We start from the raw sequence: 25,474 nt of genomic DNA, 5'->3' as shown, positions 1-25,474 counted from the left end.
CTTGCTGACTCAGGGGCACTGCCAGGTTGGGGCGGCCCTTGGCTCCACTCCCCAGCCCTGTGTACATTTCCCCACAATGGGGTGGATCTCTCCCGGGGCCAGTGCCACCTTGTGCTGCCACTGGGACCTGTGACACCCCCCCCCACACACACACATACACACAATAGGGGCTTAGTTAGCAAAGCTGCTGTGGGTCAGACTGAGGTTACTTAGTGAGGCCTCCCAGGCAGGGTGGCCAGCATGCAGGGCCATGGCCAGGTGCCTCATCAGCAGCAATCAGGGTGGGCAGGGACCCTTAGGCCAGGCTAGGGGAGGAATCTAGGACTAGGGGCCAGCTGGAGTGTGGCCTGGCCCCTTTCTTGCCTCTCTGACTGTGGAGCAGGAGTGCAGACAGGCTATCTTGCTAGGGATAGGTCTGTGTTGGCTCCCTATTATCAAGCCCAGGACCTACATTTTCTTCAGGTTTCCATTTCCTTGATGTTGGAACAAGCCAGTCCCTGGTGAGGTTCTCTCCTGTCCAGGGCTATGCTGGGGTTGTGGGCACATTCAGGCTATCCAGGGCAACACAGAAGGCCTGCTGCCTTCTCCCCAGGGCAGGAGGGAAGTTGGGGTCCCCTTCAGCAGGGGGAGCCAAGGCCAGGGAAGTGAGGAGACAGTGACTCAAGCCAGGATCCAGCCATCATAGCCAGTCCTCTCAGAAGACCTGGTACAGACTTCCTTCCACCTTAGGTGTGAGCCTTATGGCCCCTGTTCCCTTTTCCCAGCAGTTGCTTAGCCCAGCACTGTCCTTGTAACCATTCCCAGATGTTTCCCATCGAGTGAAAGTTCTCCCTGCAAGGCCTTTCCTACCATGTAAGTGGAGCAGTTCCTTGTGAAAAGAGTGTAGGAGAAAATAGGCAAGTCATCAGCCCCACAGGAAACTACTACTTGTTTGTTTGTTTTGGTACCAGGGATCGAACTTGGGACCTTGCGCTTGCGAGGCAGGCGGTGGAAACACTGAGCTAAATCCCCAGCCTAGGAAACTACTACTTGTGCTGTGGGTTTCTCTGCCCAGCCTTGGCCCAGACTTCCAGGCTCTGAGGCTCAGGCCAAGGACCCTTTTGTGGACAGCTGGAGCAGGTGGTACCAGAGCTCAGCCTCTAACCACCAGGCTTTCCCACCCTGGCTTCCTTGGCTTTACATCCCAGGAAGAGAGGCTGGATGAGAAGACCTCCTTTGCACTCCAGAGAATCTCTGATCATAGACTTCAGGGGCTGTATCCCCACCACCCCTCAAAGGATCTTTGTGTCACTACAAAGAGGCTCTGTCCCTCCAGAGAAGCCTGGATATTGCCATGGTGATGGAGGGGCCTGGCAGAAGGGGTCCACCCACTGTCTGTGGTGGAGAAAGTGCATTTCAGGCTGAGGAGACTGTGCATGCAGGCTGGCGGCCATCATGATGACTGTCACACCTGCCTAGCCACTGCATCTTGACCTGCTGGGATAGGTGTTCCTGACAGTGGGGCCATCAGGTTATGGGCACAAGTGGGACTCCCATGCTCTGTGCCTATCTGTAATTGATCCAAGCCTGACTGTGGGCTTCTGTGTTCTCAGGAATTTTTCAGTCCTCATGTCCACCCTAGAGCACAGTGGAGTGGACGTTGGCTCCGTGCCTGGATCTCATAGCTGCCCCCCCCGCCCCCCGACACACACACTGCTGCAATCTCCCTAGGATGGGAGATGAGCTATGAAGCGCATCTTGTAGCTAGGTATCTATTAGGGAAGGCAGTGAAGTCATGGGCTGGCCACCTACACTATACCTAACCCCATTCAGTGGGATCTTGGGGGTCCTGCCCGTCCCACATCCCGTACTTCATTGTTAAGGGTGAAGTAAAAGACTAGCAGGGAAGAAGACACTGCTAGCAACCTCCCCCGCCCTCCATGCCTGGAGCTCCCAGCCCAGGGGCCTTGGCCCTGGGGCTGCCCCAGGCCAGATGCCATAGATACCCCAGAGGATGTGGGAACTTGCTGCTTATAGTTCTACCCTTGGCACCTACAAAACAGCCCCTTGGCTGCAGCTAGAGCCTGGATCAGGGACAAAGGGGCAGCAGCAAGGCAGCCTGGGGCCTGTGGGGTCTCCTGTGCACCTGTGTCCTCTGTGTCCCCTGTGTCCTCATAGGCAAATCCCAGGGGACCATGGAGACTTCATGCCATGTTGCCACAGGGAACAGGTGTCTGTGACTGCCCAAGGGGAAATCTTAGGCTAGGGCCCCAGCAGTGGTTTCCTGTGGCTCAGGCCTTCCATGAAGGAAGATAGTTGCTGAGATACTTGCCTGCCCCATCCACCATATCCCCAGGTTTGTCCATCCACTGCCCCTCCCCAAGGCAGGCCCAGACCTCAGGCTGCCTGGATTCCCAGCTCCCTGGCCCCAGCAGTGTCCCTGCCTTGATCTGACCTCCAGCCCCTTGTATCAGGCCTCTCATAGCCTCAAGTCCCACAGACCTCCCACTCAGAAATCTCCTGCTCTGGGGCTGACCCATTCTGCCTTCATCCTGGGCAGCTGACACAAGTGGTACCAGATCTTAGCCTGCCCTTGCCCAAAGTGCCCCAGTAGTACAGGGTTTCCATGCACTTGGGAGCCATTCCCCAGGTGATCAGAGGATGCCACAGGGTGATCATGTGGACATCTTGGGAGGCAGGAGGTCACAGAAGGGCACCCCTTCCCCATGGTGTCTGGTCTAGTGTGACATGCCGCCTCTGCTGGGAAAATCTAATTTCCAGGCTGAATCTGATTACAGTTCTCCCAGAGGTCTGAAAATCCTGCTGCTTCTCTCTGCAGCAGGCAGCAGGCCCTACCCTGGCTCCTGGGGAGCTTAATTCCCTGGTCTCCACACTAGCTGCCCAGTGGGATGTACATCTGCACCCTACTCCCCCCCCACCCTTTTTGCAGTGCTGGGTATGGAGCACAGGACCTTGTAGGTATTAAGCAAGTGCTGTACAACAGAGATACACCCCCAACCCCTTTTCTCCTTCTTCCTTTTCTTCTTGTCCCTAGCCACTAATGTGACATTGAAATGTGGGACCTTCCACACATTTAGTTGTGCACATCCAGAGCATATCCATGCTTCTTGTTTGAAATCTTATCTCCAACCACATCACCTGTTTGTCTTTTTACCCACTTTAAGTTGGATTTTTTTTTTTACTGATTTATAAGAGTTTCTTACAGATTAAAGATGTTATTTTATTGCCAGATATTACAAATATTTCATCCCAACATGTCAGTTATCGTTTGGTATTCTGTATTGCCCCCCACCCTTTTGAAACAGTGTCTCTTGGGCTCAAGTGATCCTCCTTCTTCAGCCTCATGAGTATCTGGGATTACAGGTATGTGCCACTACTCCTAGTACCCTTTTTACTTTCTATTATAGAAAATAACAAAGGCACAAAAGCAGTGAGAGGAATGCAGTGAGTCCCACACACCCCATACCAGCCTCTGCTGTGCTGACATCATGATCTACAAGTAACACCTCTGCCCATTACTCCATGTGCTCATTGCCTGTCACTCTTAGGCACACTTAAGAAACAACAGCCACCATGCTATGTGGCACTTTTTCAAAGTGACGATAGTGCATCTTTCTTTAGCAGTTCCTTCCATTGCTGAGAGGCTGAGAATAGCACCCTCCTCCCCAGACCCTGCACTCTCTGCCAGAGATCATGTGGTCCTGGCCTTCAGCACAGATGGACATGGGCTCCACCTTGTGTGAGCTCCAGGCCCTAGGCCTCCTGTTTCACCTTATCCTCGGCCTGGGCACAGTGCCTGTTCTTGTGGGCTTGGCTAGAAGCTATCCCTGAAGCTTTAGGCACCATCTGACTCCAGAAGGAGCAACGGGATAATGATAGGGCTCCCACAAGTCCTGGTCAACTGATGTAGGGAGCAAACTGCTGACAGAGCTGCGGCAGCACCCCAGCTGCTTTGTGAGAGAGCACAGTTTCCTCCCAGGCAGAGAAAGTGGGTTTTGGGTGTGACCTCTGTTGGGCCACTTTCTGATATCATGTCCTCCTTAGCATGGGCAGAGTATAGAGTGGGGAGTAGAAGGAGATTCAGTGTTCCTAGTCCCCTCCCTGGTTGGCAAAGGCTCAGGAGTGGAGCCGGGCGGGCCCTGCCTGCCCCCCTGCTGGCCTGATTGTTAGGAAATTCCTCTAATTCTTCAACCCAGATTGGACTCTGGCCCCATAATTTGATTTTCCAGAGCAGAGCTTTGGCTGGACTCCTTCTGAGGAAGAATGTCTGGATCAGCAAGAAGATGTCAGATGTCGGTTTTGGTTTCAGGGGAAAGATTCAGCTTCTATCTCAAGTTCTTCCGATGGAACTAGTCTGATAGAACTAGTCTTGACCACATTTGCCCTGGTAGTCATAGGGCCTTCCAGGAGTGTTGCAGAGCTTTAACAATACGAGGGGCCGGGGATTTAGCTCAGTGGTTCCAGCACCTGCCTCGCAAGCACAAGGTCCCGAGTTCAATCCCCAGTACCAAAAAGCAATACTTATCTGACTCTACTAATCCATCCATATACCCATCTATGCATTCACTCTCATCTGCCCTCCTCATCTGTCCAGTCTCTGGTCATCCCATCTGTCTAGACTTCTACCCAGCTTTTTCCCCATCTACCCACTGTCTGCCTACCCATCTAACTATGCTTTCATTGACCCTTCATCTTCTCATATAACTATTTCATCACTCTGCTGTGCACATACCTGTTCTCTCTCCCATTCATTCCTCCTTCCATTCTCCCATTCCTTCTTCCACCCACCCACTAATGTATCTGTCCATCCATCTATCCATTCATCCACCCATCTGTCAAGCCATCCCTCCAGCAGTCCAGCTTCTCATTTGTTCATCCACAAATCCTACTACTCCTCAATCTACCCACCTGCCCGTCCTCCCATTTACCCACCTGTCTATCCCCCCACCTGCCTATTTGTGGATTACTCTTACTCCCATCTCCTTCAAGCCCATGTGACCTGGGCCGCTGGCTTCTTCTCCTGGGCTTCTTCCCTTGTGTCACCTCCTGTATGCAGGGCATTGATAGCTAGTGTGTGTTGTGCTGGGACTCGTCTATCTTTTCTTTTGCAGGTGAATTTATCAGGGTTTAATCTGAGTCCTGATCTTTTAACCCCTCTCCCAGGTTCCTGATGTTTTTTGGTCTGGAGATCCGTGTTGCCACCTGATCCTGCTGTGTCATTATTTGTGGGTCCCTTATATTATTCCTTATTGCTGAATCAGTATCATGGGTAGGCATGTTTGTTAAGAAGCAGCTTTCTCAGAGGAAGTGTGAGGTTGGTTGCTGTGGTCTGAGTAGGGCTGTAGGGACCCAACCTGCAGACAGAGACGTAGTTTCCCAGATCCGAAGAGGTCATGACATGGGTCAGAGAGGACCCATAGCATATGCTTCCTTGCGTGGCTGTGAGGGGCTCCCTGGTTCCTAGAAGAAGCATGCCCACCCCCAGCCAAGAAGTACAGCTCTGTGCCCTGCCCTGAGCCCCAGCTGGGAAAAATGCCTTTGAAGTCTTCATGATTGATCTTAAAAATTCACGTGCATTTTGCTTTCCATGATAGAGCGTTTTTATTGTTTCAATACAAAAATAGCATTTTGAGTTGCCATCTAGAAAAGATGTCCTTTGGAGTGCTGGGCCTGGGTCACCTCTATCCACACATGTTCCTGTGCATGGACTCAGAGCCAGCATATTTAGGGTGCTATCTAGATGCCTACTGTTGTTAGGGCTCAGTGCATACCCAGGGGCAGACAGAGCATGCAGTGGGGCCAGGGCAGATGGCAGGGCCCAGGTCTCTGTTGTCTTGTGGGTGTTGCCATTCTGGCCAGTGTTTGGAGATGTAACCCAGGAGACACACAGTCATTTCTCACTAAGTGAACTGAATTGAGCAATGGGAAAGCCAGTGTGGGGTTTGGCCACCTTCTCACAGTGGCCTCAGAATTCTGGGCCCCCAGCCAGCTCCCAGCTGGAGCCAGCAGTCCCCCTTCAGGATGGGCCTCTTTGGACCCCAGAACCAAAGGCATGCTTGGCTTGAGGGGAAGGAAGGCTCAGGGCAATGTTTGTAGCTCAGACCTGCTCCTGCTGGATGGGGGTTGAGGAGTACAGTAGGATGGAACCCAAGCTCAGGCAGGAGTCTGTGTCTTTGCACAAGGAGGGAAGGAAGCTATCTCTTGTCCACAAGGCCAACAGTTGTCCTATGGGTCCCAATCATTGCCACCAAGGAACAGTGTCATAGTCCCTTCTGCCTCTGGGTTCTAAGTCTCAGCTGAAATGGGCCAAGTCTGCAAACAAGACTTGGCTAATGATTCACATGGCCTGGTTCCTGCCACTCACCCTGGCTCTCCCAGGAAGGAAGGGCTCACCATACCCATTTGGGTACCAACATGGGCTCAGTCCATACAGGCATAGGCCGAGTGTCTGTGCCTAGGTTGGGCCTATGTGCTGCCGTATGTACACAGGAGGGCTGAGTGGGGATGCTGTACTGTTTGTCCCTGTATGCCATGGTGGCCAGAGGACCCAGTCTCCACCTCACTCTCCAACCCCTTTCCCCAGTGGTGGCTACCACCTCTGCAGTTTTGTTCATTCTGTCTTAACACCTCCTCTGCCCACACTGGCATCCCTGAAAGGTCATATTAACAGTTTTATTTGTGTGACAGGTAAAAGGGAAATGAAAAGCGCCTGTGAGGACCTACACTGGTCTCTTGCCTTCATTGGGCCTTAGTTTCTCCAGCTGTCATAGTTGGGTTGGCCCCATGGTGTCCCTTCACCTCTGAGGTATACCATGTCTCTGGCATAGCCAGCACTTGTGTGGCCAAGCCCAGTAGTGGCCTTCCTGTCTTTAGGGGTTTTGTCTTTGCAGCAGGCTTCATCTAGGCCAGTGAACAACAGACTGGGTCCTCTGTGGATATCAGCCACTGCATGTGACATCCCTATGGAAGGGCCTCCCCCCTTTAAACTCAGGCTGTGCATTGGTGCAGGGGTGTGGAATCCAGCACAGTTGGCCTCAGTGAGCTGGCATGGGACCAGCCAGGAGCAAGCCTCAAGCAGCACTGGGCATCGAGCCACACACCAATCCCTGGGCACTGGGACCACAGGGCTGCACCCACCCATGATTGTGAACCTCCATCTGGGCTCTGCATACTTTGGCCTGCTTCTTGTTGCCCCTGAAAAACAAACACATTGGCTAGCCAGGGAACAAGCTGTGGGGGAAAAGTGCTGGCTCGTTGCTGCAGATGCTAAGCCCTGGAACTCTGGCACCCACAGGGGCAGTGCTGGGCCAGGGTCTGGTTAGGCCTGGCCCTTCCTGAGTGCTGGGCTTCAGTTTCTCAGATCCCTGTCTTCTTCTGGCTCAGGCTTCATATATAAGCCACTTGTGAACACAGGGACTCTAAACTTCATGTGGTCCTAGGCAGAACCTCAACCAGGCTTTGACTTGGTTGTCAGTTGGTATGTGAAGCCATGCTGGAGTGGCTGAGTGGTGGCCAGACTCCTTGTCACCAGGCCAGTGTTGCTGAGAATGCCAAGCCAGTGGTCACCCCACATCTGCCACACCTGCCCAGGTCACCCTGTAGCTGGTGGCAGTAGAACAGCTTCTCACTCACTTCCTGCCTGCTGGCTACAGCAGTTCTACCATACCTACTGTGTGCTGCACATGGTCCCTTACACTATGTACATCTCAATGCCACCTCTGTGAAGGGACTGGGAAGTCCCATGAGAATGAGATGACCCAGCATGTGCTATGGGCAGCAGAGGACTTAGAAGATAGTGAGCATTCATCAGGCCAGCCCTTCCTTCCCTTTTCAGCAGGTGCTGAGATGCCTATGGTCCACAATTCTGCTGGGCCTGGCAAGAAGTGGAGGAGCCTGGGCCAGGGCCCCATGCCTCATAGGGAGAGATCTGGCTGCTTCCGGCCAGCCTTGGATTAATGGCTTTTAATTTAGAATTTAATCAATGCAGCTTCCCTCCAGAGAGCTAGATGCTCTGGTCTGGGAGTGAGTCGTACAGTCTGTGAGTAGAGTGGACAGGGGGCCTGTGATATCCTCACCAGCTGCTTCTCTGCCCCTCCTAAGCTTGCTCTGCTTTGCCTGCAGCTGGCTGGTGCCCTGGCCATGGAGGACTGCAACGTGCACTCGGCAGCCAGCATCCTGGCCTCAGTGAAGGAGCAGGAAGCCCGCTTCGAGCGGCTGACTCGGGCGCTGGAGCAGGAACGGTGCCACGTTGCCCTGCAGCTGGAGAATGCCCAGCAACCTGGCATGGGCAGTGGTGGTATGGGCAGTGGGCAGTCTCTGCCAATGGCCTGGCAACAACTAGTTTTGCAGGTAACAGCCCAATGACTTTGGGAGGGTGAAAATATACAAGTAGGGAAACAATCAAGGGGTGCTGGGTAGACCACAAGCTGTCATGCACTGGCTTATTGTAAGACCTGCTGGGGTTTCTGGGGAGGAAAGGAAAGTGAGATATCTAGTGGTCTGGAAGTTTCACTTGGGTATGTTGGGCACTGTATGAAGAACAGGCAGGATATAGCCTGACCCTCAGCTCAGCACCTGCCACTGAGTGAGCCATCAGAACCCAGGTTGCTGGATAGTGTCTACTCTGGGCAGGTCTTTGAACAGCCCAGAGACACTGAGAGTTTTGCCTACCCTGGAGCCTACCTTGCCACGATATTCTTCATTGCATGCACTAGTGGGTCAGCCCCAGGGGAAGTCTTGAGCAAAGCTCTAGACTCTGCCTACACCTCAGAGGCTGGCCTGGGAACCAGTTTCTCTGCTGGCCACTGGCCTCAGACTGGACTCAGGCCCTACTCAGCCCCAGGAGGTATAGAGCCCTATCTGTTCCATAGCCAGTCTTTGAGAACTATAAATTAGCATGCCCACAGAGGAGTCAGACTACCTGGCCCCCTCCCGCCAAACCTCTCCATTCTATGGGTGGTGAGGACAGAATGAAGAAATGCAGGGGCCTGAAGTCTGGTATGGTGATTGAAGTTCTGGTTGGTGAGTCAGGGCTGAGCTCTCCCAGCAGTCAGTGGGTGAGGAGCCCCCTCCTCACCATCCAGCTTTGGCTTGGCCTGTTGTGTCCTCTGGGCTCTTAACAGAGTGATCCTGTAGGGCCTGCCCAGCAGGATCCTTGGCTCCCTGCACTCCTAAACTTGGCAGTCACACCCCACCTCCACACATCCCTACCACCTGCCACATTCCCGTGCTTCTCTGGTCCTGCTGGGCCCCAACCCAGAAAACCATACTCCCCACACAAGCACTGGTGGTTTGGCCTGGTCTGATGTAGCTGGAGACAAAGGGAACAAGGTGCTGGTCTCTGCTGAAGCTGTCCATGTGGGCGAGCCTTGCCAAGCCAGGGCATGTGGAGCTTACAGACAAGCTGCCATCATTTGTTTCCCAAGACCTGGGACAAGTGACTGTTTCCTAGGGCTGTTCTCTTCTGACAGTGGGCAGGTATTGTTCCTATATCTATCCACTTGAGATCCCTCACACAGAATCACAAGTGCACAGTTACAACCAAATTAATGTCTGGAGAGGACCTCAGACTCACCAGGGAGCCCTTTTTTCCAGCATCTCGTGCTTAATGGTTTCAGCCAGGCAACACAGCCAGCCACAGGAGCCTGGGACTGAGGGAGGTAGGTAGGTCTGGGTGCAAGGGCCACCTCTGTAAACCTCAGACCCCAAATATTACAAAATTCCAATATTCCCTAAACTCTAGAGGGGAAGTGGAACAGCCCAGCTGGGCTACATGGGGACAGTGGCAGCCAGTGACCCTAAGGCTACCCTCAGGCGCCAGGCCCTCAGTCCAGCCCTCCCAAGCCGGAACCAGTTGTGCTGTTCAGCCCACAAAGGAGTGTGGGAAGACAGAGGGCACTGGAGGGTCAGTGCCCTAGCAGGAAGATGTTCCCACAGTCTGGGGCTGCCCTGGCCTCCTGGGTGCCGAGGCCTGTATGGCCTTGGGCCACCACCCCTCCTTGCCCTTGATTTTCTTTTTTTTTTTTTTTTTTGGTACCAGGGATTGAACTCCGGTCCTTACGTTTTCGAGGCAGGCAGCGGAACCACTGAGCTAAATCCCCGGCCTGCCCTTGATTTTCTCAGCCGGGGATAAGACAGAGTATGTGTTCCCAGGGCAGTAGCTGGACTGGCCAGGCTGATGGGGTTGCTGGAGGCACCAGGCTGGCCAGGTTGAGCTGACATGATTCCCAGCTTAATCTCAGCAGAAAGTACCCAGTGATCTATGTCCGAGCCACAGGTGAGCTAGGGTCTCTGAGATGAGAGCTTGAGGGCAGTAACAAGGCAAGTAGCTGGGGGCCAGTGCAGGGGAGCCAGGGTTCATGATTGCTGCTGTGCGTCCTGGGCCACTCCAGGATCCTGATTCCCTTGCCCTTCCTTCTCTATCAGGAAGCATCCCCAAACATGCAGCAGGAGCAGAGCTGAGCCTCAGCCAGTGGAGGCCTCCCCACCTTGGTTTAGGGGCACTAGCAGTTGGTGAAATTAAGGAGGCAGAACCAGCTTAAAGATAAAGTTATAAGGTCATATTCTCCCAGAGCAGTGTGTTCTCCTTGGCCTGGGTGACTATGCAGGGCTGATGTGAATGGAGGGTGCGGGTGGCCAACAGTCAGGACAACTCATCCCTGTCCTTATGGTGTAACCGAGACTCAGAAGTGCACATGGTGGGCACCCAGAGTGCTTGAACATGTTGGCTGTGTGACTTCTGTGCAGGGCATATCATAGAAGCAGGATGTGGCCTCAGGGCAGGTTCACTTTTTTGAGTGAGATCAGGGAGAGAAGCAGGCCAGTGGCCCTCTTACTGGACCCACTGAGTCTCTGGGGACTGGCCCAGCTCTGTGCATCTCAGAGCTGTTTTCATCATTCATGATGCTTGAGCCATTGGCTTGCCTTTGTGGGAAATGACCCAGGAAGGTATCTCCAGCCTGCCCTTCCCGTCCCCTAGGTTCCCAGGTGTGGCTACCTAGGGGGTTAGGGTTGGGGTGGGTTACACCTTGGTAGGAGAAGCCCTCTATCATTAGCATCTCTGATACTGCCCCCCAGTCACCACTTCCTAGCAGATTAAAAGCATAGAAGAGGTCTGAAGCAGGTTTAGCCCCCAGGACTTTTAGGGAGGGTCCAAGACCAGAAAGATTATCTCATCCACGGTCACCCAAGAATTGTTTCCTGCTCCAGTCTGACACCCTTCAAAGGATGGGAAGACCCTGGGCTTCTGTGTCTTGGTGGGAAGAACAAAACACGAAAAAAAGCAACTTGTCTTCCACCAGCTATTCATTAGGTCCTCGTTAAGATCTGTGGAGGCCTATGTGGAGCAGGGGCTGGCCAGAGGCTAGCAGCCTTAAGAGACCTTGCAGTGCTGATAGTGCCATAACTACTGTCTCACCAGCCAGGGGAAACTGAGTCACAGGAAGAGTGGCTTGTGCCGGTGAAAGTGGCCTCATGGGCTGGCCTCTGCTCTGTAGGAACTCAGTTACCCCAACTCTATAGGCAGAGGGGTGCATGTGCTCATTTGCTGAGGGCACACTAGGCCTGGGAAAAACTTGAGGAAAGTCGCTGGGCTGGAATATGCCACTGCATGGGGAAGGAGCAAGACCTCCCAGACCCCTGCCAGGGACCTGGGAGACTGAATGCCTGGTTGCTGAGCCCCGCCCCCGCCGGCGGGAGGCGGGGGGGGGGGGAAGAACCCCGCCCCGCCATGGCGCCCGCCCCAACCGCTTGGGCGCGGCTCCGCCGGATTGGCTGCTTGCCTTACCCGCCGCTGGGTCCGCCTCCGTGGGGAACGAGGCGGCCGAGGCACCGGAGCTCGGTCCTGACGCTGACGCTGCCGCCGCCCCGTTGGCCTTCGCCCCCGGATCCCCGGCCTGATGCCGGCCGAACTCAGACAGGTTGGAGGGAACTTGGTCCTGGGCAGGGGGCGCGGGGCAGGCTACCAGCCTTCCCGGGAAGACCTGCTTTTGTTCCATGGAGCCGCCAACCCAAAGCAGCTATTGTCTACTCTCTGGTGTCTGGCAGCCGGACCCCGGCGGAGTGGCGGGAGTGAGCTCACCGGCCAGGGGGTGTGCAAGGCGGAGCGCGGGTTGGGTCCGCGGGTTCTCCGGAGCCAGGGGGCGGGGGCCAGGGGAGGCGCCCCTGCGCTCCGAGTGAGCCAGGAGCTGGGTGAATATACTTCAGCCAGCACCCAGGACAGGTGGCGGGAGACCCCGGTGGGGGTCCAGGGCCCTTCCTTCTGAGCGGCCTCTCTCTGCAGAGAAAGGATGAATGAATCTGGAGAGACAAGACTGACTAGGCCTCTTGCTACTCCCCCCACCCCACCCCGGGGGAGAGGACTGCCTTGCCTCCCCTCCCACCTCTTTTGCGGGCTCCAACTCCCGGGACCTTCGGAGGACCTTCTGGAGCTTTAAGGGTCCCTATCTGCGACGCCAGCGCACGTGAAAGGAGGAGGTGGAGGCTGGCTGCCCACGTGTGGAGGCGGGAGTGGTCTCCGTGCAAACGGGGCTGTCGACCTCCCTGTACTGTACTGTATTTGCTCAGGGCGGGGGGTGGGGTTCAGTAACAGGCAGGAAATTTGAGGCTTAGTGGAGGAGCAGCCACTCAGAAGACCCCTTGTGGGCCTGAGGTCTCACGCCTGCCTACCTGGACCTTCAGGTCCCTGTCTGTTTTGCAGCTTAAGTATGGCCCCTGGGTCTGACTACCCCAAAGATGAAGCTGCCCATGGGCCGACTCATGATTCCAGTGTGATTGAGCTTAGGGAAGCTGGGGTAGATGACATCTTGCTTCCCAAGCTTGTTCTGCCTGCCTGCTGGTCATAGGATACTCCTTGCCCTTCCAGCCACTCTGCAAGAGACCACCTTTGGCAGGTGCACAGTCCCTAGCAGGAACTGTGGAGAGTGAGCTCCAGGTTCCTAAGGGCTGGGCAGAGGCTGTGGGTACCACCGGAGAAGGTGTTTTGTGGTGGCCAAGAGCTTGCTGCCCGGTAGGAGTTGCCAACCTGACCTGTCCTGCACTCTGACTGGGATGGCCACTATGGGGTTGAGGGAACCAGAACTGTCACTCCTCCACTCCTTTATCCATCCAGTAGTAGCCATCCTGACCCTCCCTGAGGTCCTGGCCTAGAAGCTGTGGGCTCCCAAGTGTGCAGCCTCACTTTAACCTGTACCTTGTGTATACAGGGGGCCTTGAAAAGGTGGGTTGCTAATCTGTGAAGTACACAGTCCTTTGAGCTTTGACCCATAATCTTGTTTTTCTGTTCCCCATATTCCTTGGATCTGGTCACATAAGTGTGTCTGGCCACCTGTGCCCTTCCAATATCTGTATGAGGAAGCTAAGCCCCAGGTGTCTGGCTGGGCCCAGGGTCACAGGGTATGCTCAGGAGTAGTGAGTGGGTAGGTCTGCCTCCTGGCCACTTTGGTCCCTCCCACAAGGTCTTGTAGGAAACCCCAGGCCTGGGCTTGGTGCGACAGATGGGAAGGCCCTAGATGGATTTCAGACTCAAAGGTGAGTGATGGGAGGCTGGGCATGGTCCCTAAAAGAGGGAAAAGGATGAAGCTAAGGCTAGGGAGGAGTAACAATAGATGCTTAGCCGAACACAGAATGGGAGTGGGTCTGGGATGGTTTATCCAGAGGAAGCTGCCCAAAGGAAGTGCCCCAGGCTCTTGGGCACTAGTAGTGTGGGGCTGCAGGGCTAGGGTCCTTGAGAATGAGGTGGCCTAGGTAGGTGGATGTGAGATGGGGAGCCCAGAATAGAGCACCCCAGCTAGTCCCCTCTGCTGAGTGTTGTGTACTCATTAACAGCCCACCATCCCATGGACCCCCCAGGAAGCTGTTGCAGAGCCTGAGCTACCAGATGATCTTAGACCATTTTCTGCAATAGGCCTCAGTTTACCCATTTGCCACTCTGAGACCCCCCCATAGTGGATGCTTGGTTGAGTGACTGGGCGAGTTGGTACTCCATCCTTGCATATTGACAGCACATCTCAAGGCCCTGTATGGATAAGGGTCTGGATAATGGGTGAAGACATGAGAAGCAGGTACTCAGATGTGTTCCTCTTGAAGTAGTAGGTGTTGTGTACTTGGGGTGCTGTTAAGAGACCCACATTCAGGGCCGGGGATTTAGCTTAGTGGTTTCGCCGCCTGCTGTGCAAGCGCAAGGACCCGAGTTGGATCCCCGGTACCAAAAAAAAAAAAAGAGACCCACATTCCTGTGTGTGGACCTATGTGCCAGGCTAGGTGCTCATGTACTAGTAGACATGGACATGTTTCTGAAGGATCAGTTACATGTGTGCTGTGGCATGTGTAAAGAGGCTGGGCTTTCCTAAGAGCACCAGATGACTCACCCTCCCCCCTGGGTGAAGTCATTGTCCATTTTTAGCTCCCTGAGGTCATTTGCCAGCAGGGACTCTTGGGGCCTCGGGATACCACTGTCCAGTTTTGGGCCTGAGTGTTAGTAGATGATGTTGCAGGGTTGCCAAAACTTGGCTGGGGACCTGGTTATCCTGGATCATCCCAACTGCCCTGTGTCAGACCCTTACCACAGCCAGGGTGGGAGGAAGAAGCTGGGCTGTAGAGTAGCAATGAGGTATCATAATGTCTTTCTTTCCCTTTCCTCCCCACTTGTCCTACCGCCTTGCTGTGGGCTCTTTGCTGAATATTTAATGCATGCAAATGTATGCAAATCTACTAAGGGGCCCTAGCCCACTGGTAGAGTGTCCTGGGCAACACATCGCCTGTCTTGCTCCTCTCACTATTCTGCTCTCAGGAATGCAGCCTCTCAGTGCCTGGCTCACCACATTGGAGCACTGATTAGCTACCAAGACTCAGCAGAGAGAGCTGGGGCCGACATGCAGTCGCTAAATACAGATGGGGCAGCCCAGGTCCCTGCAGGGTCACTTACCCCTTGTTTACTCCTGCTCTGGCGCTGTCCTGACTTCCTAGTTTCCTTGGAGAAAAGCCCAGGCCACCCTGCCTGGCAGCCTGCCAGTTGTCCCCACTCTGGGCCTCAGTATATTTCTCTTTCCCAGGAAACAGGGTCTCCTCTTCCTGGCTAAGTTCCAAGAGTGCATTCCACCCCATTCTAGGACCAAGATGGTGGCTGTCAAGGCCCTGTCCCCAAGGCGTGAGATGGTTGCAAAGGTTCCCTTGTCAGACAAGTGCCTAAAATCTCCCACCTGGCAGTTGTGAAATTGCCCCTCTGCTGGGCCTGAGTTTCCTCATCTATAAAGCCATTTCTTATTCTCTAAGGCCCTGCTTCTGGAGGAAGTGCATTCTTTGTCTCCACTTCCCTCTGTCACCAGAGCTTGAGAGTTGCACCTGTCCTAATATGTTAGTTCAGCCCCCACCCAGAGCCCTACTGATCCTCTGGGGGTCAAGCATTCCTTCAGGATAGCTCCCTACCTGAGAGAGTATCCTGTCTGAAAATCTCTGGAAGCACATCATGAGAGCAGCCCTGGGCACTTCCCAAGTCTAGAAAAGGACTCTGGAGCAAGGTTGATGCAGAGTGAGCTGCTGGCTGGGGGGCGGTGGGGAGACAGGGGACAGGCAGGGGACCCATCCAGAAAGGCCCTGGGACCTGGGCCACAGATTGAGGCATACCTTCCTGCTGACCTGCTCTTGGCTACCCAGGAATGTGCTCCCACCTCATCCACCCACTACAGCTTCGGTTTCAGCCTTGCCAGTCCTGGCAGATGCTGATCCCAGAATATTGGCATAGTGGGGCCTTGGGGCTGGGGACCTTAATGGGCAGAAGCCCAGGGACAGACTGTGGCTCTTGGGTCTCCCCCTGCCACTCAGTGTATCAGGGACTCTGAGCCTCTTTGAGGCTCAGTTTCCCTACTGGCAAGTCCAGCCAATGGGCATGTGGGCCTTAGGAGGGCCTCAGTCCAGATCTATCTTCCCTATAATTCCACCATCATTCCCCCTCTCCAAAGGGATGGCAACATAGATGCAGCTATGAATCCATCATCTCCAGTCCTTGATATGACCTCCAGGGTCTCCATCACGGGTGCTGGCCTCTGGACTGAGGTAGGGCCAGACTGTGCCCACGCCAGGCCCCAAGAGTGTCTGAGCCGGAAGGAGCAAGGATATTTTGGTGCTCTGGGTACACAGTGCATCCTGGGAGCTGGATATTTCTGTCCTGCAAGGGGCCCTGGCTGTCCTTGGTGGCAGGAGCCTGGGTGTGACCACAGAAGTTAGTGAGTGGTGCTGAAACTGCCATTTGAACATTTGTGCATTTCAGGTTTCTGGGATGGGGCAGGGAGGAGGCCCCAGGACACCTTGAGAGTCAAGCTAGGGGTGGCAAGTAGACATTGGGAAGACATCCTACAGGTTCCTGCTGGCTCCTCCTAGGCTTGGAGGAGCCTGAAGCAGTCTTATAGTTCAGAGAGGGCCATCCTATGTTTATCTGCCAACCCAGCCCGAGGAGGCTCTGGGACAGGGGTGGGGATCCTAGTGTACTGGCTGGCATGAGCTAAGGCAGAGTCTGCCATCTGCAGGCACCCGCATTCCAGGGACATATCAGCTGCTGGTCCTGCCCCTGACACCTTCCCCTCCTCCCCTAGGAACAGAGCCCGGGCAGCCAGGCATCGCTGGTCACGATGCCTGAGGCGCCCGAGGTGCTCGAGGAGACTGTGACAGTGGAAGAGGACCCTGGCACGCCCACCTCCCATGTGTCCATCGTCACATCTGAAGATGGAACAACCCGGCGTACCGAGACCAAGGTATGGCCGGGACCAGGTTCCTCTGCAGAGTGGGTGTGTGGGCCAGCCCCCTATGGCTGCTTCTTGTTTGGGTGGAAAATGGAGGTCACACTGGTTCTACCAGAGTGCTGTCCAGACCTCTCAGGCTGCCCAGCCTATCTACCACCTGCCTATCCACCAGGTCACCAAGACAGTCAAGACAGTGACCACGAGGACAGTACGCCAGGTGCCTTTGGGCCCAGATGGACTCCCCCTGCTGGATGGCGGCCCCCCACTTGGCCCTTTTGCCGATGGCCCCCTGGACCGGCATTTCCTGCTTCGCGGTGGTGGCCCAGCAGCCACACTTTCCCGAGCCTACCTCAGCAGCGGAGGTGGCTTTCCCAATGGCCCTGAGCCTCGTGATGGCCCTAACTATGGCAGCCTGTCCCGAGGGCTTGGAGTGCGACCCCCACGCACTGGTCCTCTTGGCCCTGGACCTGGCGATGGGTGCTTTACACTGCCTGGCCGCCGGGAGGCCTTCCCTGTGGGTCCTGAGCCTGGGCCACAGAGTGGCCGCTCTCTGCCTGAGCATTTCCAGGCAGAGCCCTATGGTTTAGAGGATGACACACGCAGCCTGGCTGCCGATGATGAGGGTGGCCCTGAGCTGGAGCCGGACTATGGCACAGCCACACGGAGGAGACCTGATTGTGGGCGGGGCCTCCGGGCCAGGTGAGCACTCTGTTCCTCTTCTGGGAAGTCCACCTTCCATTCCTTAGCCCAGAGTACCAAGCTGCCAGGGCTGAGTTAGTCATGCACATGTTAGTTTGAATTAGCCTCAGCTTTTCTCAAGGACAGCAATAAGGACAGGCCCGGAGATGGTAGGAGTCAGGCTGAGTGGAAGAGACACTGGTGACAGTGCTTGACATCTGTTTTGCTCCCGGCAGGTAGCTGTCAAGACCTGAGCACAAGAGGCTCAGGGTGTTACTCTGAGTTTCAGGTTCCAGCCTCTGCCTGGGGCTCAGTCACCCCTGTGCACAGAATCCAGAACCCTAGTGCCTTTTGTCACAGCCTCTGGTTTTGTCCCTTATGCAGCATAAGAACACAACCATAGGTCTAGATTCCTGTGTGACTCTGGGCTAATCACCTAAACCCTCCGGCCTCATTCTCTTGCCGGAGAAGGTGTTTAATGACTAAGCCACAAAGCTATTCAGAGACAAGGAGATCTTGTGCCCTGCAGGACTGGTGGTCCAACTGTCCCTTTGATGGTCCTAGTAGAACAGCCAAATGCAGAGAGGGAAGAGGGTTGCAACTCATCTCACATCCTGGCACCAGCCGGATGACCTTATTGAAGAGAGTGGGGACCCTCAACCTCCACCATCCTATCATGAATGGATGTTACATGGAAACACATTTAGCTCCTGTTGACAGTAGTGAGCAAGCTCCCCTTTCTGGGAGGGATATAAGTCCTGATGACCATTGTTCAGGACATGGCTTTGAGTCAGTCCTTGCTAGGCTAGGATGTGACTCTATGCTCTGGGATGAGACATAGATTCTCTCCTCTCAACCCTCCTCTGGGATTCACACAATTCTGGACAGTGTGATGGGTAGCTCAGAGGGTAGGGCAGACGGCTGGCGTAAAGGTATTCATATGCCCTGCTTGCCTGCACAGGACCTACGAGGACACAGCAGATGATGCTGGTGAGCTGATTGACGAGAGGCCCCCATTCCTGGCAGCAACAGCACCACTAGCTCAGCCTGAGCGGGGCAGCCTGGGCAGCCTGGACCGGGCGGTGAGGCACTCGCCTTCAGTGGACAGCACCCGCAAGGAGCCGCGCTGGCGGGACCCTGAGCTTCCCGAGGTGCTGGCCATGCTGCGGCACCCTGTGGACCCTGTGAAGGCCAATGCAGCTGCCTACCTGCAGCATCTGTGCTTTGAGAATGAGGGTGTGAAGCGGCGTGTGCGGCAGCTGCGTGGCCTGCCACTCCTTGTAGCACTGCTGGACCACCCTCGGGCAGAGGTGCGGCGCCGGGCCTGTGGGGCACTGCGCAACCTCTCCTATGGCCGTGACACCGACAACAAGGCTGCCATCCGTGACTGCGGTGGTGTGCCTGCCCTGGTGCGCCTGCTGCGTGCTGCCCGTGACAACGAGGTCCGTGAGCTAGTCACCGGTGAGTGGGACTGGCTGTGCCTACTCTTCCCCAGGAAAAGAAGGCAAGCAAGGACAGCAAGCCTCAGCCTGAGGGGAGTGTGGCCACAGGGCTGGGTAATACCCAGCTGGTCAGATGTCCCAGCTGCTAGAACAGCTTGCCCTGGGTGCAGGCACTAGGCCCAGATGCTGTGATGGGTCTGTCTCTCTTCCATAGGGGGTAGCACTGGGCCCATAAGAGAGGGCCCCTCCCCACTGTTCCTATAATCCCCCTCCTTTCTGGTTTCCAACCTATGACAGTGCAGTGGTAGGGCTTGTGCATTGTTGAACCTGAAGGACAGGCAGGGTCCCAGAGCCATTAGTCCCACCTACTCATGAAGCAGAGAATGGATAAGAGTAGCTGCCATGCCCTCCTCTGTACCCTACCTCTTTCCTCCCAGCTGGAAGCCACCTCGGGGTGCTGCCTATATATTTTGACCAGGCCAGAATAGGCCCCAGAACCTCTCACAACTTTTGTTACTTTCCTAATTGCCTGTGTGGGCCAGGGCTATAGTTCAGTGGTAGAGCACTTGCCTAGCATGAGCTAAGGCCCTAGTTTCACTCCTCAGCACCGCAAACAAAACACAGTAACAAGGCTATACTAACTTCCCATGTGGGCTGGGGCATAAGGAGGTGGGGGCAAGTCCTGAGCATGGTCCTGGAGAGGTGCAGGGGCAGGGCCGATGGTCAGTGTGATGCTTGGTGGTACCCCACAGGCACGCTGTGGAACCTGTCATCCTATGAGCCCCTGAAGATGGTCATCATTGACCACGGCTTGCAGACACTGACACATGAGGTCATCGTGCCCCATTCGGGCTGGGAGCGGGAACCGAATGAGGACTCCAAGCCTCGGGATGCCGAGTGGACGACTGTTTTCAAGAACACATCAGGCTGCTTGAGGTGTGGACAGCGGCCACTCTTGGGCTTATTCTCCCAGGCTGCCTGGTTGCTCCATTGATCAGGGATGCAGGAGGGGATGCCAAAGCCAGTGTGCATACCTGGCCTCATCTTGGGGGCTGCCATGTCCTCAGGTTCCAGGTCACATGGAACACAGTGAACCACCTGAATCTTAGGAGCTTCAGAGCCACATCACAAGTCCTGTGGGTGGGAAATGTGCTTGATAGGGCTTTCCTCACCCCAAGGGCACCCTCCCAAGGTCTCCCACCTTTGCTACAGTGCTTGACCAATCCAGCCCTGCTTACCCTCCTGGCACCGTGACAGCCAGGGAAGGGAAGCAGACCTCTCATCTCCAATCTGCTTCTGACTGAGACCCTCCACTATCTACCCCTCCACCCTGTGACCCCTACTCTCCCTGTCTCCTGGGAGGCCCTGTAGAGACTTCACAGATGAGTCCTAGAACCCTGTGGTCCTGGGTGTCCATCAGTTCATGTTCCCGTGACCCTGTAGGATTCTGACCGCAGGGCAAGTTGGGACCCAGAACTGCCACTGAGATGGGCAGAAGTGACCATCCACAGATTCAGGCCTCTTGGGTCTACCTCTATCTTTTTCCAATTCACTTGGGGTTTGGGGATGGCCTGGGCTCCCTGCCTCCGCTTCACCGTGTCTAGGCTGTGCTATTCTGTCCCAGTAGCCTCACTGTGGCAGCAGCAGGGCCCATTGTGCAGATAAAGACAAGCCCAAGGCCAAACATGGTGCTGGGGGACTTACCATGGGGACCAGGGGTCACTAGGCCTGCTCTTGGCCACCAGGAATGTGAGCTCTGATGGTGCTGAGGCCCGGCGACGACTCCGAGAGTGCGAGGGTCTGGTGGATGCCCTCCTGCATGCTCTGCAGTCAGCTGTGAGCAGGAAGGACACAGACAACAAGGTGGGCGCAGTCTCAAAGCCTCTCACCAAGGGCAGTGCAGGAATGGGATGCAAGTCCAGAGCCATCTGGAGTGGTTCAAGGAAATGGGAGTATGGCTCCAGACATGACGCACAGTGTATTGGCCACATTGGGAAGGGGATGGGGCCCTACACATGACAAGAGCTACACAAGGTGGGGAGGGGGGACTCCCTGGCAGTTACCTCCTATGTGGACCCCCCACTCAGTCCTCCCTCTCTCCATGCTTGGTGTCCTCTGGCAGTGACCAGTCTTTCCCGAGGGCTCGCTCCATACATGGGGTCCTGGGATGGTCAGCAGCCCACATCCCATGGCCCTGCTCTACCAGGTCACCTCTCCCCACAGTCAGTGGAAAACTGCGTGTGCATCATGCGGAACCTGTCCTACCATGTGCACAAGGAGGTGCCTGGTGCCGACAGGTACCAGGAGGCTGAGCCCAGGCCCACAGGCATTACTGCAGGCTCCCAGCGACGGAAGAGGGATGACGCCAGCTGCTTTGGTGGCAAGAAGGCCAAAGGTGGGTGGGTGATACCAGGACACTCCTCTAGACTCCCGTCCTAGGCAAAAGGCTCTCTATGTCCATGGTAGATGGTCATGAAGGCCAGAGGACATCTGGTCATCTCCCAAGTTGCAGGTCAGGAAGCAGGGAACTGAGAAGGGTGTGCTGCCCTGGGTCACACTGCTAATGGGTCATGGCTCAGACCCAAGCTCTGCTTTCCCCTCTGCAGTGGTGGCCTCCCAGTGGGTGACCATGTGATGGCCTCCACCACTGCCCAGACCCTGTCCCTGAATTTTGGGGAAGTGCTCTGCAGGCCTGTGAGTTTGGAAAGTGTCAAGGTGACCCAGAGCTCCTTGCAGGCCCTGATAAGTCCCATCACATCTGGGTGAGCCCCTTGCTACACTCCATCCCCTTTGGTACCTGCAAGGTGCAGGTTCCAGCAACTTCCATCCCTTACAGCAGTTGTGGAACTTGTTCACTCCCTTCACGTGTCCCTCTGACCCCAGGCCTCTCCTTCCCTGTCGCACGGGTGGGCACTGAGCCCTACAATATTCAAGGTGAGATCCCATGCTTGACCCAGGGCATGTAGTGGGAACATAAGAGCATGGGGAGTGTGCACCTGCTCAGGTTCATCTCCTCTCTCCTGTGCTTCCTTCCGCCGCCCAGAGGAGTGGTTCCATCAAGGTGAGTCCCTGTTTGTCCTGCTATCCAGGACTGGCAGGTGCATTGGGTACCAGGGAGATACCTGTCCCCAATTACTCAGGCAGTTATTTCCATGACAACTGCAGGGCAGCTGGTGCAGTGGCCTCCTGGGATGCCTTCCAGCCTCAAGGCCCTGCTCCCAGTCCCATCAAAGGGCCATCTCCATGACAACTGGGGACATGACAAATGCAAGAATGTGAGCCCAGGGCTGGTGGGGTGGCTGCAGGGCTGCCTCCTGTAGCCAGACTCAGCTTCCTAGTCAGGATTATAGCAGAGCATAGTGGGCAGGACCCAGGGTGTGCCATACCCAGGGGAACCAGGGGGCAGTCTGCCCCTCTGGTAGAATGGGGTGATGTGTGGCTTAGACACATAAAGGTCCCATGAGGATGGTCAGGGAAGGTCCCCAGGTCATCTCAGTCCACCTTGCCACTTTCCAGGGTTACCCTCAGCTGAGATGTAGGTGGTGGCTGGAGACAGCTCACTGTTGTGGAGGAATGAAAGTGTTTTATGGGGCTGCTTTAGTAGCTTGGCCTGGAAGTGAGGGTTCTCCTGCCTGGTAGAGGGTGGCTCCTGACTAGGGGTGTTTTCCCTTTGTATTAGACTCAGCCCCAGCCCTGCGTTGCTGTGTGACCCCAATAAGTTCTGTCCCTGTCAACTCTGAGTCTGTTTCTACCTGACACCCAACCTGGGCTCCTGGTTCCCTTACTTTACAGGTCTGACACCCATAGAGGAGCTGTAGGCCTGTGTTATAGCTCCTAGCACCTGATGGGAGATGAGCCCCAGGTGCTCAGGACAGGGCTAAGATGTCCTGAGGCCCCACTGCCACCACTGCCCTGCCCTGGCAGTTTGCCTGCCTGAACTCTGAGAATGATGCTCTTCCCTGGGCCTTCTGATGCCCAAAGCTGGTCACCAGGATGCTCTTGGGACTGTGGACAGGAGGGCTGTGCCTACCCCCACCAATACATTCTTGCCTCCTAGGAGTCTACCTCATTTCCTGCCACCCTTCCATTCCAGGGAAGAAGGATAGTGAGATGGACCGGAACTTTGACACGCTGGACCTGCCCAAGAGAACTGAGGCTGCTAAAGGTGAGTGGGCAGAGGCAGAGCCAGCACCTGTGGGAGTGCTTGGGTTCAGGACCAGCCAGGTGGTGAGGGTTTGTGCCATCAGCATCAGGCCTATACATGTGGGGGTTCTCTGGCAGGTGGTCCAGACCTTGGCACCTCCTGAGAGTTCAGAATTAGGGTCAGTGCCTTGGGTCTTTTCAGGCAAGGTAGATGGGAAGAGTGGCTAGGCTCTTGCTCAGTTATTCAACAGGTGAGTAGTGGGCCAGTTGGAGGGAAGAACCCAGTGAAGGCAGGTCCTCTGTCACTCAGAGGGCTGGAAGCCAGGAGGTCCTGGTCAGTTTCAGGCAGAGGCAGGGGCAGGTGACTCATTTTCCCTGTTCCCTTTGTGCTGGATTCCTGATATGCACTGGCATTGTGTTGAGCACTGGAAACCAGCCTGAGAAAAACTGCCATGGAGGGGCCCAGCCACCCCTGCCAGTTAGAATAGCTCAGATACCACCAAGTGGGGTGAAGGGCCCAGCCATGGGAGATCTGTGAGATACTTCCAGGCAGACCTGTGCAGATGTCCTGAGAAGGGAATGTGCTTGGAGAGTTTGTGGAGCAGGAAGCCCAGCAGGCTGGAATGGAGAGAGCATGGGGCATGAGGAGTAGGGAAAGAGGAATGAAATGGGTGGGAGGACCGGGGAGAGGGAGGTAATGTCCTAAGCCAGCCAGAAGCCCCCAACATGGATCAGACAGGCCTGGAAGGCTGCCTGGGCCCATGTCTTTGGAATCCTATGCAGGGCACTATCTCCAGGCAGTCATGCAACCAGGCTTGGCCTCAAATGCTAGGAGCCTGAAGTGGTTGCCTGGAAGGGCAGGCCCTGTTGCTAGGGGCAGGGCTCTGGCTGCAGTCTCAGTCACAGGCGAAGGCGGTCCCTCTTGCCAGGGAAGAAGGACGTATTGCCAGGGAAGGACCTATTGCTAGAGGCTTCAGCTGTATGCTTCTGGAGAGGGGTCCTGTTGTAAGGGAGTGGTCCAGTTGCTGCCTCCTTCTGCACCCCAGGCTTCCTGAATGCTAAGGCTGCTAGTCCCAATTCTTTGGCAGCAGGGTTGAAGAAGGGCTCTCACCTGAACCCGTCGCCAAGCCTGTTTATTCCTCTGTGAAATGGGAACACTTTTGCCTTTGGGTGGCTGTAAGAGGACTACATTGGTAATAAACATGCCCTTACTACTCCACATCCATCTCGGCCCCAGCTCTGGGAGTACTGTGAGTAGGGGTGAGGAATTGAAGCGAGAGAATTTGGATGATGATGGGCTGTGGTTGCCTTGTGTCCAGGCTTTGAGCTGCTGTATCAGCCCGAGGTGGTACGTCTCTACCTCTCCCTCCTTACGGAGAGCCGGAACTTCAACACTCTGGAGGCTGCTGCTGGTGCTTTACAAAACCTCAGTGCTGGGAACTGGATGGTGAGGGTCAGGTCTGGTGGGGAGGGCAAGAACTGGACAGAGGGAGTTCCAGGCTCCCTGTTGTGTTGCCTGTAGCCACTGCTCAGGCTGTTGGGGAGGCGAGGGGACCATGGTGCACTTCTTGTAGCTGGTGGAGGTGTCCTGGAGCTGCTGGGGTAGGGTTTTGTGCTGCCCGACCCCCACAGAGCAGCCTACCACCCTGCTCCCACCGTCACAGTGGGCTACATACATCCGTGCCACAGTGCGCAAGGAGCGTGGGCTGCCGGTGCTGGTGGAACTGCTGCAGTCTGAGACGGACAAGGTGGTGCGTGCTGTTGCCATTGCATTGCGCAACCTCTCGCTGGACCGGCGCAACAAGGACCTCATAGGTGAGGACACTGGAAGGCCCAAGCTAGGGCATGCTATCAGGCACTACTCATTCTTCAGTGGTTCAGGGGTCCAGGCCCCACCCATGTAGCTTGCATCTCTCTGGTCCTGTGCCCAAGGTTCAACCCACTTTTTGAGGCACTCCCTCATTGACACCTGTTGCTTGACCCTTGCACCTTCCTACAGGGGTGGGCACAGGTGTGTCCCAACACCTGCCCCTGCCCCTCAGGGAGCTATGCCATGGCTGAGCTGGTGCGGAACGTGCGAAATGTGCAAGTTCCTACACGTCCTGAGGCCCGTCTGGAGGAGGACACAGTGGTGGCCGTGCTAAACACCATCCATGAGATCGTGTCTGATAGCCTGGACAATGTGCGCTCACTCCTGCAGGCCCATGGTGTGCCAGCGCTTGTGGCACTGGTGGCAGCCAGGTGGGTGGGGGTGGGCCAGGGGTGGGGCAGGGGAGAATGAGGTGGGGCACGCCACTGACCCTGCCTCTGGCTTGCCACAGCCAGTCAGTTCGTGAGGCAAAGGCAGCCTCACATGTGCTGCAGACCGTGTGGAGCTACAAGGAGCTGCGCAGCACCCTACAGAGGGATGGCTGGACCAAGGCACGCTTCCAGGTGTGGCTCTTTCTGCCTTGGCACTTTCCCTTTGCCAGGTCAGGT

The 25,474-nt window shown here is 55.6% G+C and overlaps 1 protein-coding gene across 43 annotated transcripts in view; it reads left to right on the top strand.

Moving 5' to 3' along the window:
- The window catches only part of Arvcf (ARVCF delta catenin family member), a 53,409-nt gene that overhangs the window by 24,613 nt on the left and 3,322 nt on the right, over nt 1–25,474 (top strand). For 16 of the 43 annotated variants that reach the window (XM_021257076.2, XM_021257067.2, XM_021257062.2 and 13 more), the window contains 14 exons: nt 8,122–8,349; nt 16,587–16,745; nt 16,906–17,432; nt 18,373–18,872; nt 19,606–19,789; nt 20,599–20,716; nt 21,077–21,248; nt 21,737–21,787; nt 21,897–21,914; nt 22,911–23,018; nt 24,316–24,443; nt 24,661–24,811; nt 25,039–25,237; nt 25,318–25,429. In XM_021257076.2, the coding sequence (XP_021112735.1) occupies nt 8,140–8,349; nt 16,587–16,745; nt 16,906–17,432; nt 18,373–18,872; nt 19,606–19,789; nt 20,599–20,716; nt 21,077–21,248; nt 21,737–21,787; nt 21,897–21,914; nt 22,911–23,018; nt 24,316–24,443; nt 24,661–24,811; nt 25,039–25,237; nt 25,318–25,429 (2,637 nt within the window). In that variant the 5' untranslated portion in view covers nt 8,122–8,139. Of the gene's footprint in view, nt 1–8,121; nt 8,350–11,769; nt 11,919–16,586; nt 16,746–16,905; nt 17,433–18,372; nt 18,873–19,605; nt 19,790–20,598; nt 20,717–21,076; nt 21,249–21,736; nt 21,788–21,896; nt 21,915–22,018; nt 22,129–22,910; nt 23,019–24,315; nt 24,444–24,660; nt 24,812–25,038; nt 25,238–25,317; nt 25,430–25,474 lie in introns of those variants that run through there. The other 27 variants (XM_087198579.1, XM_087198585.1, XM_087198586.1 and 24 more) reach the window with 13 other exon arrangements.

The sequence above is a fragment of the Heterocephalus glaber genome, unplaced genomic scaffold, assembly GCF_053883595.1.
Source record: "Heterocephalus glaber isolate CG9 unplaced genomic scaffold, H.glaber_assembly_v1.0 deba00001687, whole genome shotgun sequence".
Taxonomy (NCBI): domain Eukaryota; kingdom Metazoa; phylum Chordata; class Mammalia; order Rodentia; family Bathyergidae; genus Heterocephalus; species Heterocephalus glaber.
Note: the sequence above shows the minus strand (reverse complement) of the source record. Positions and strands in the feature narration are given on the sequence as shown.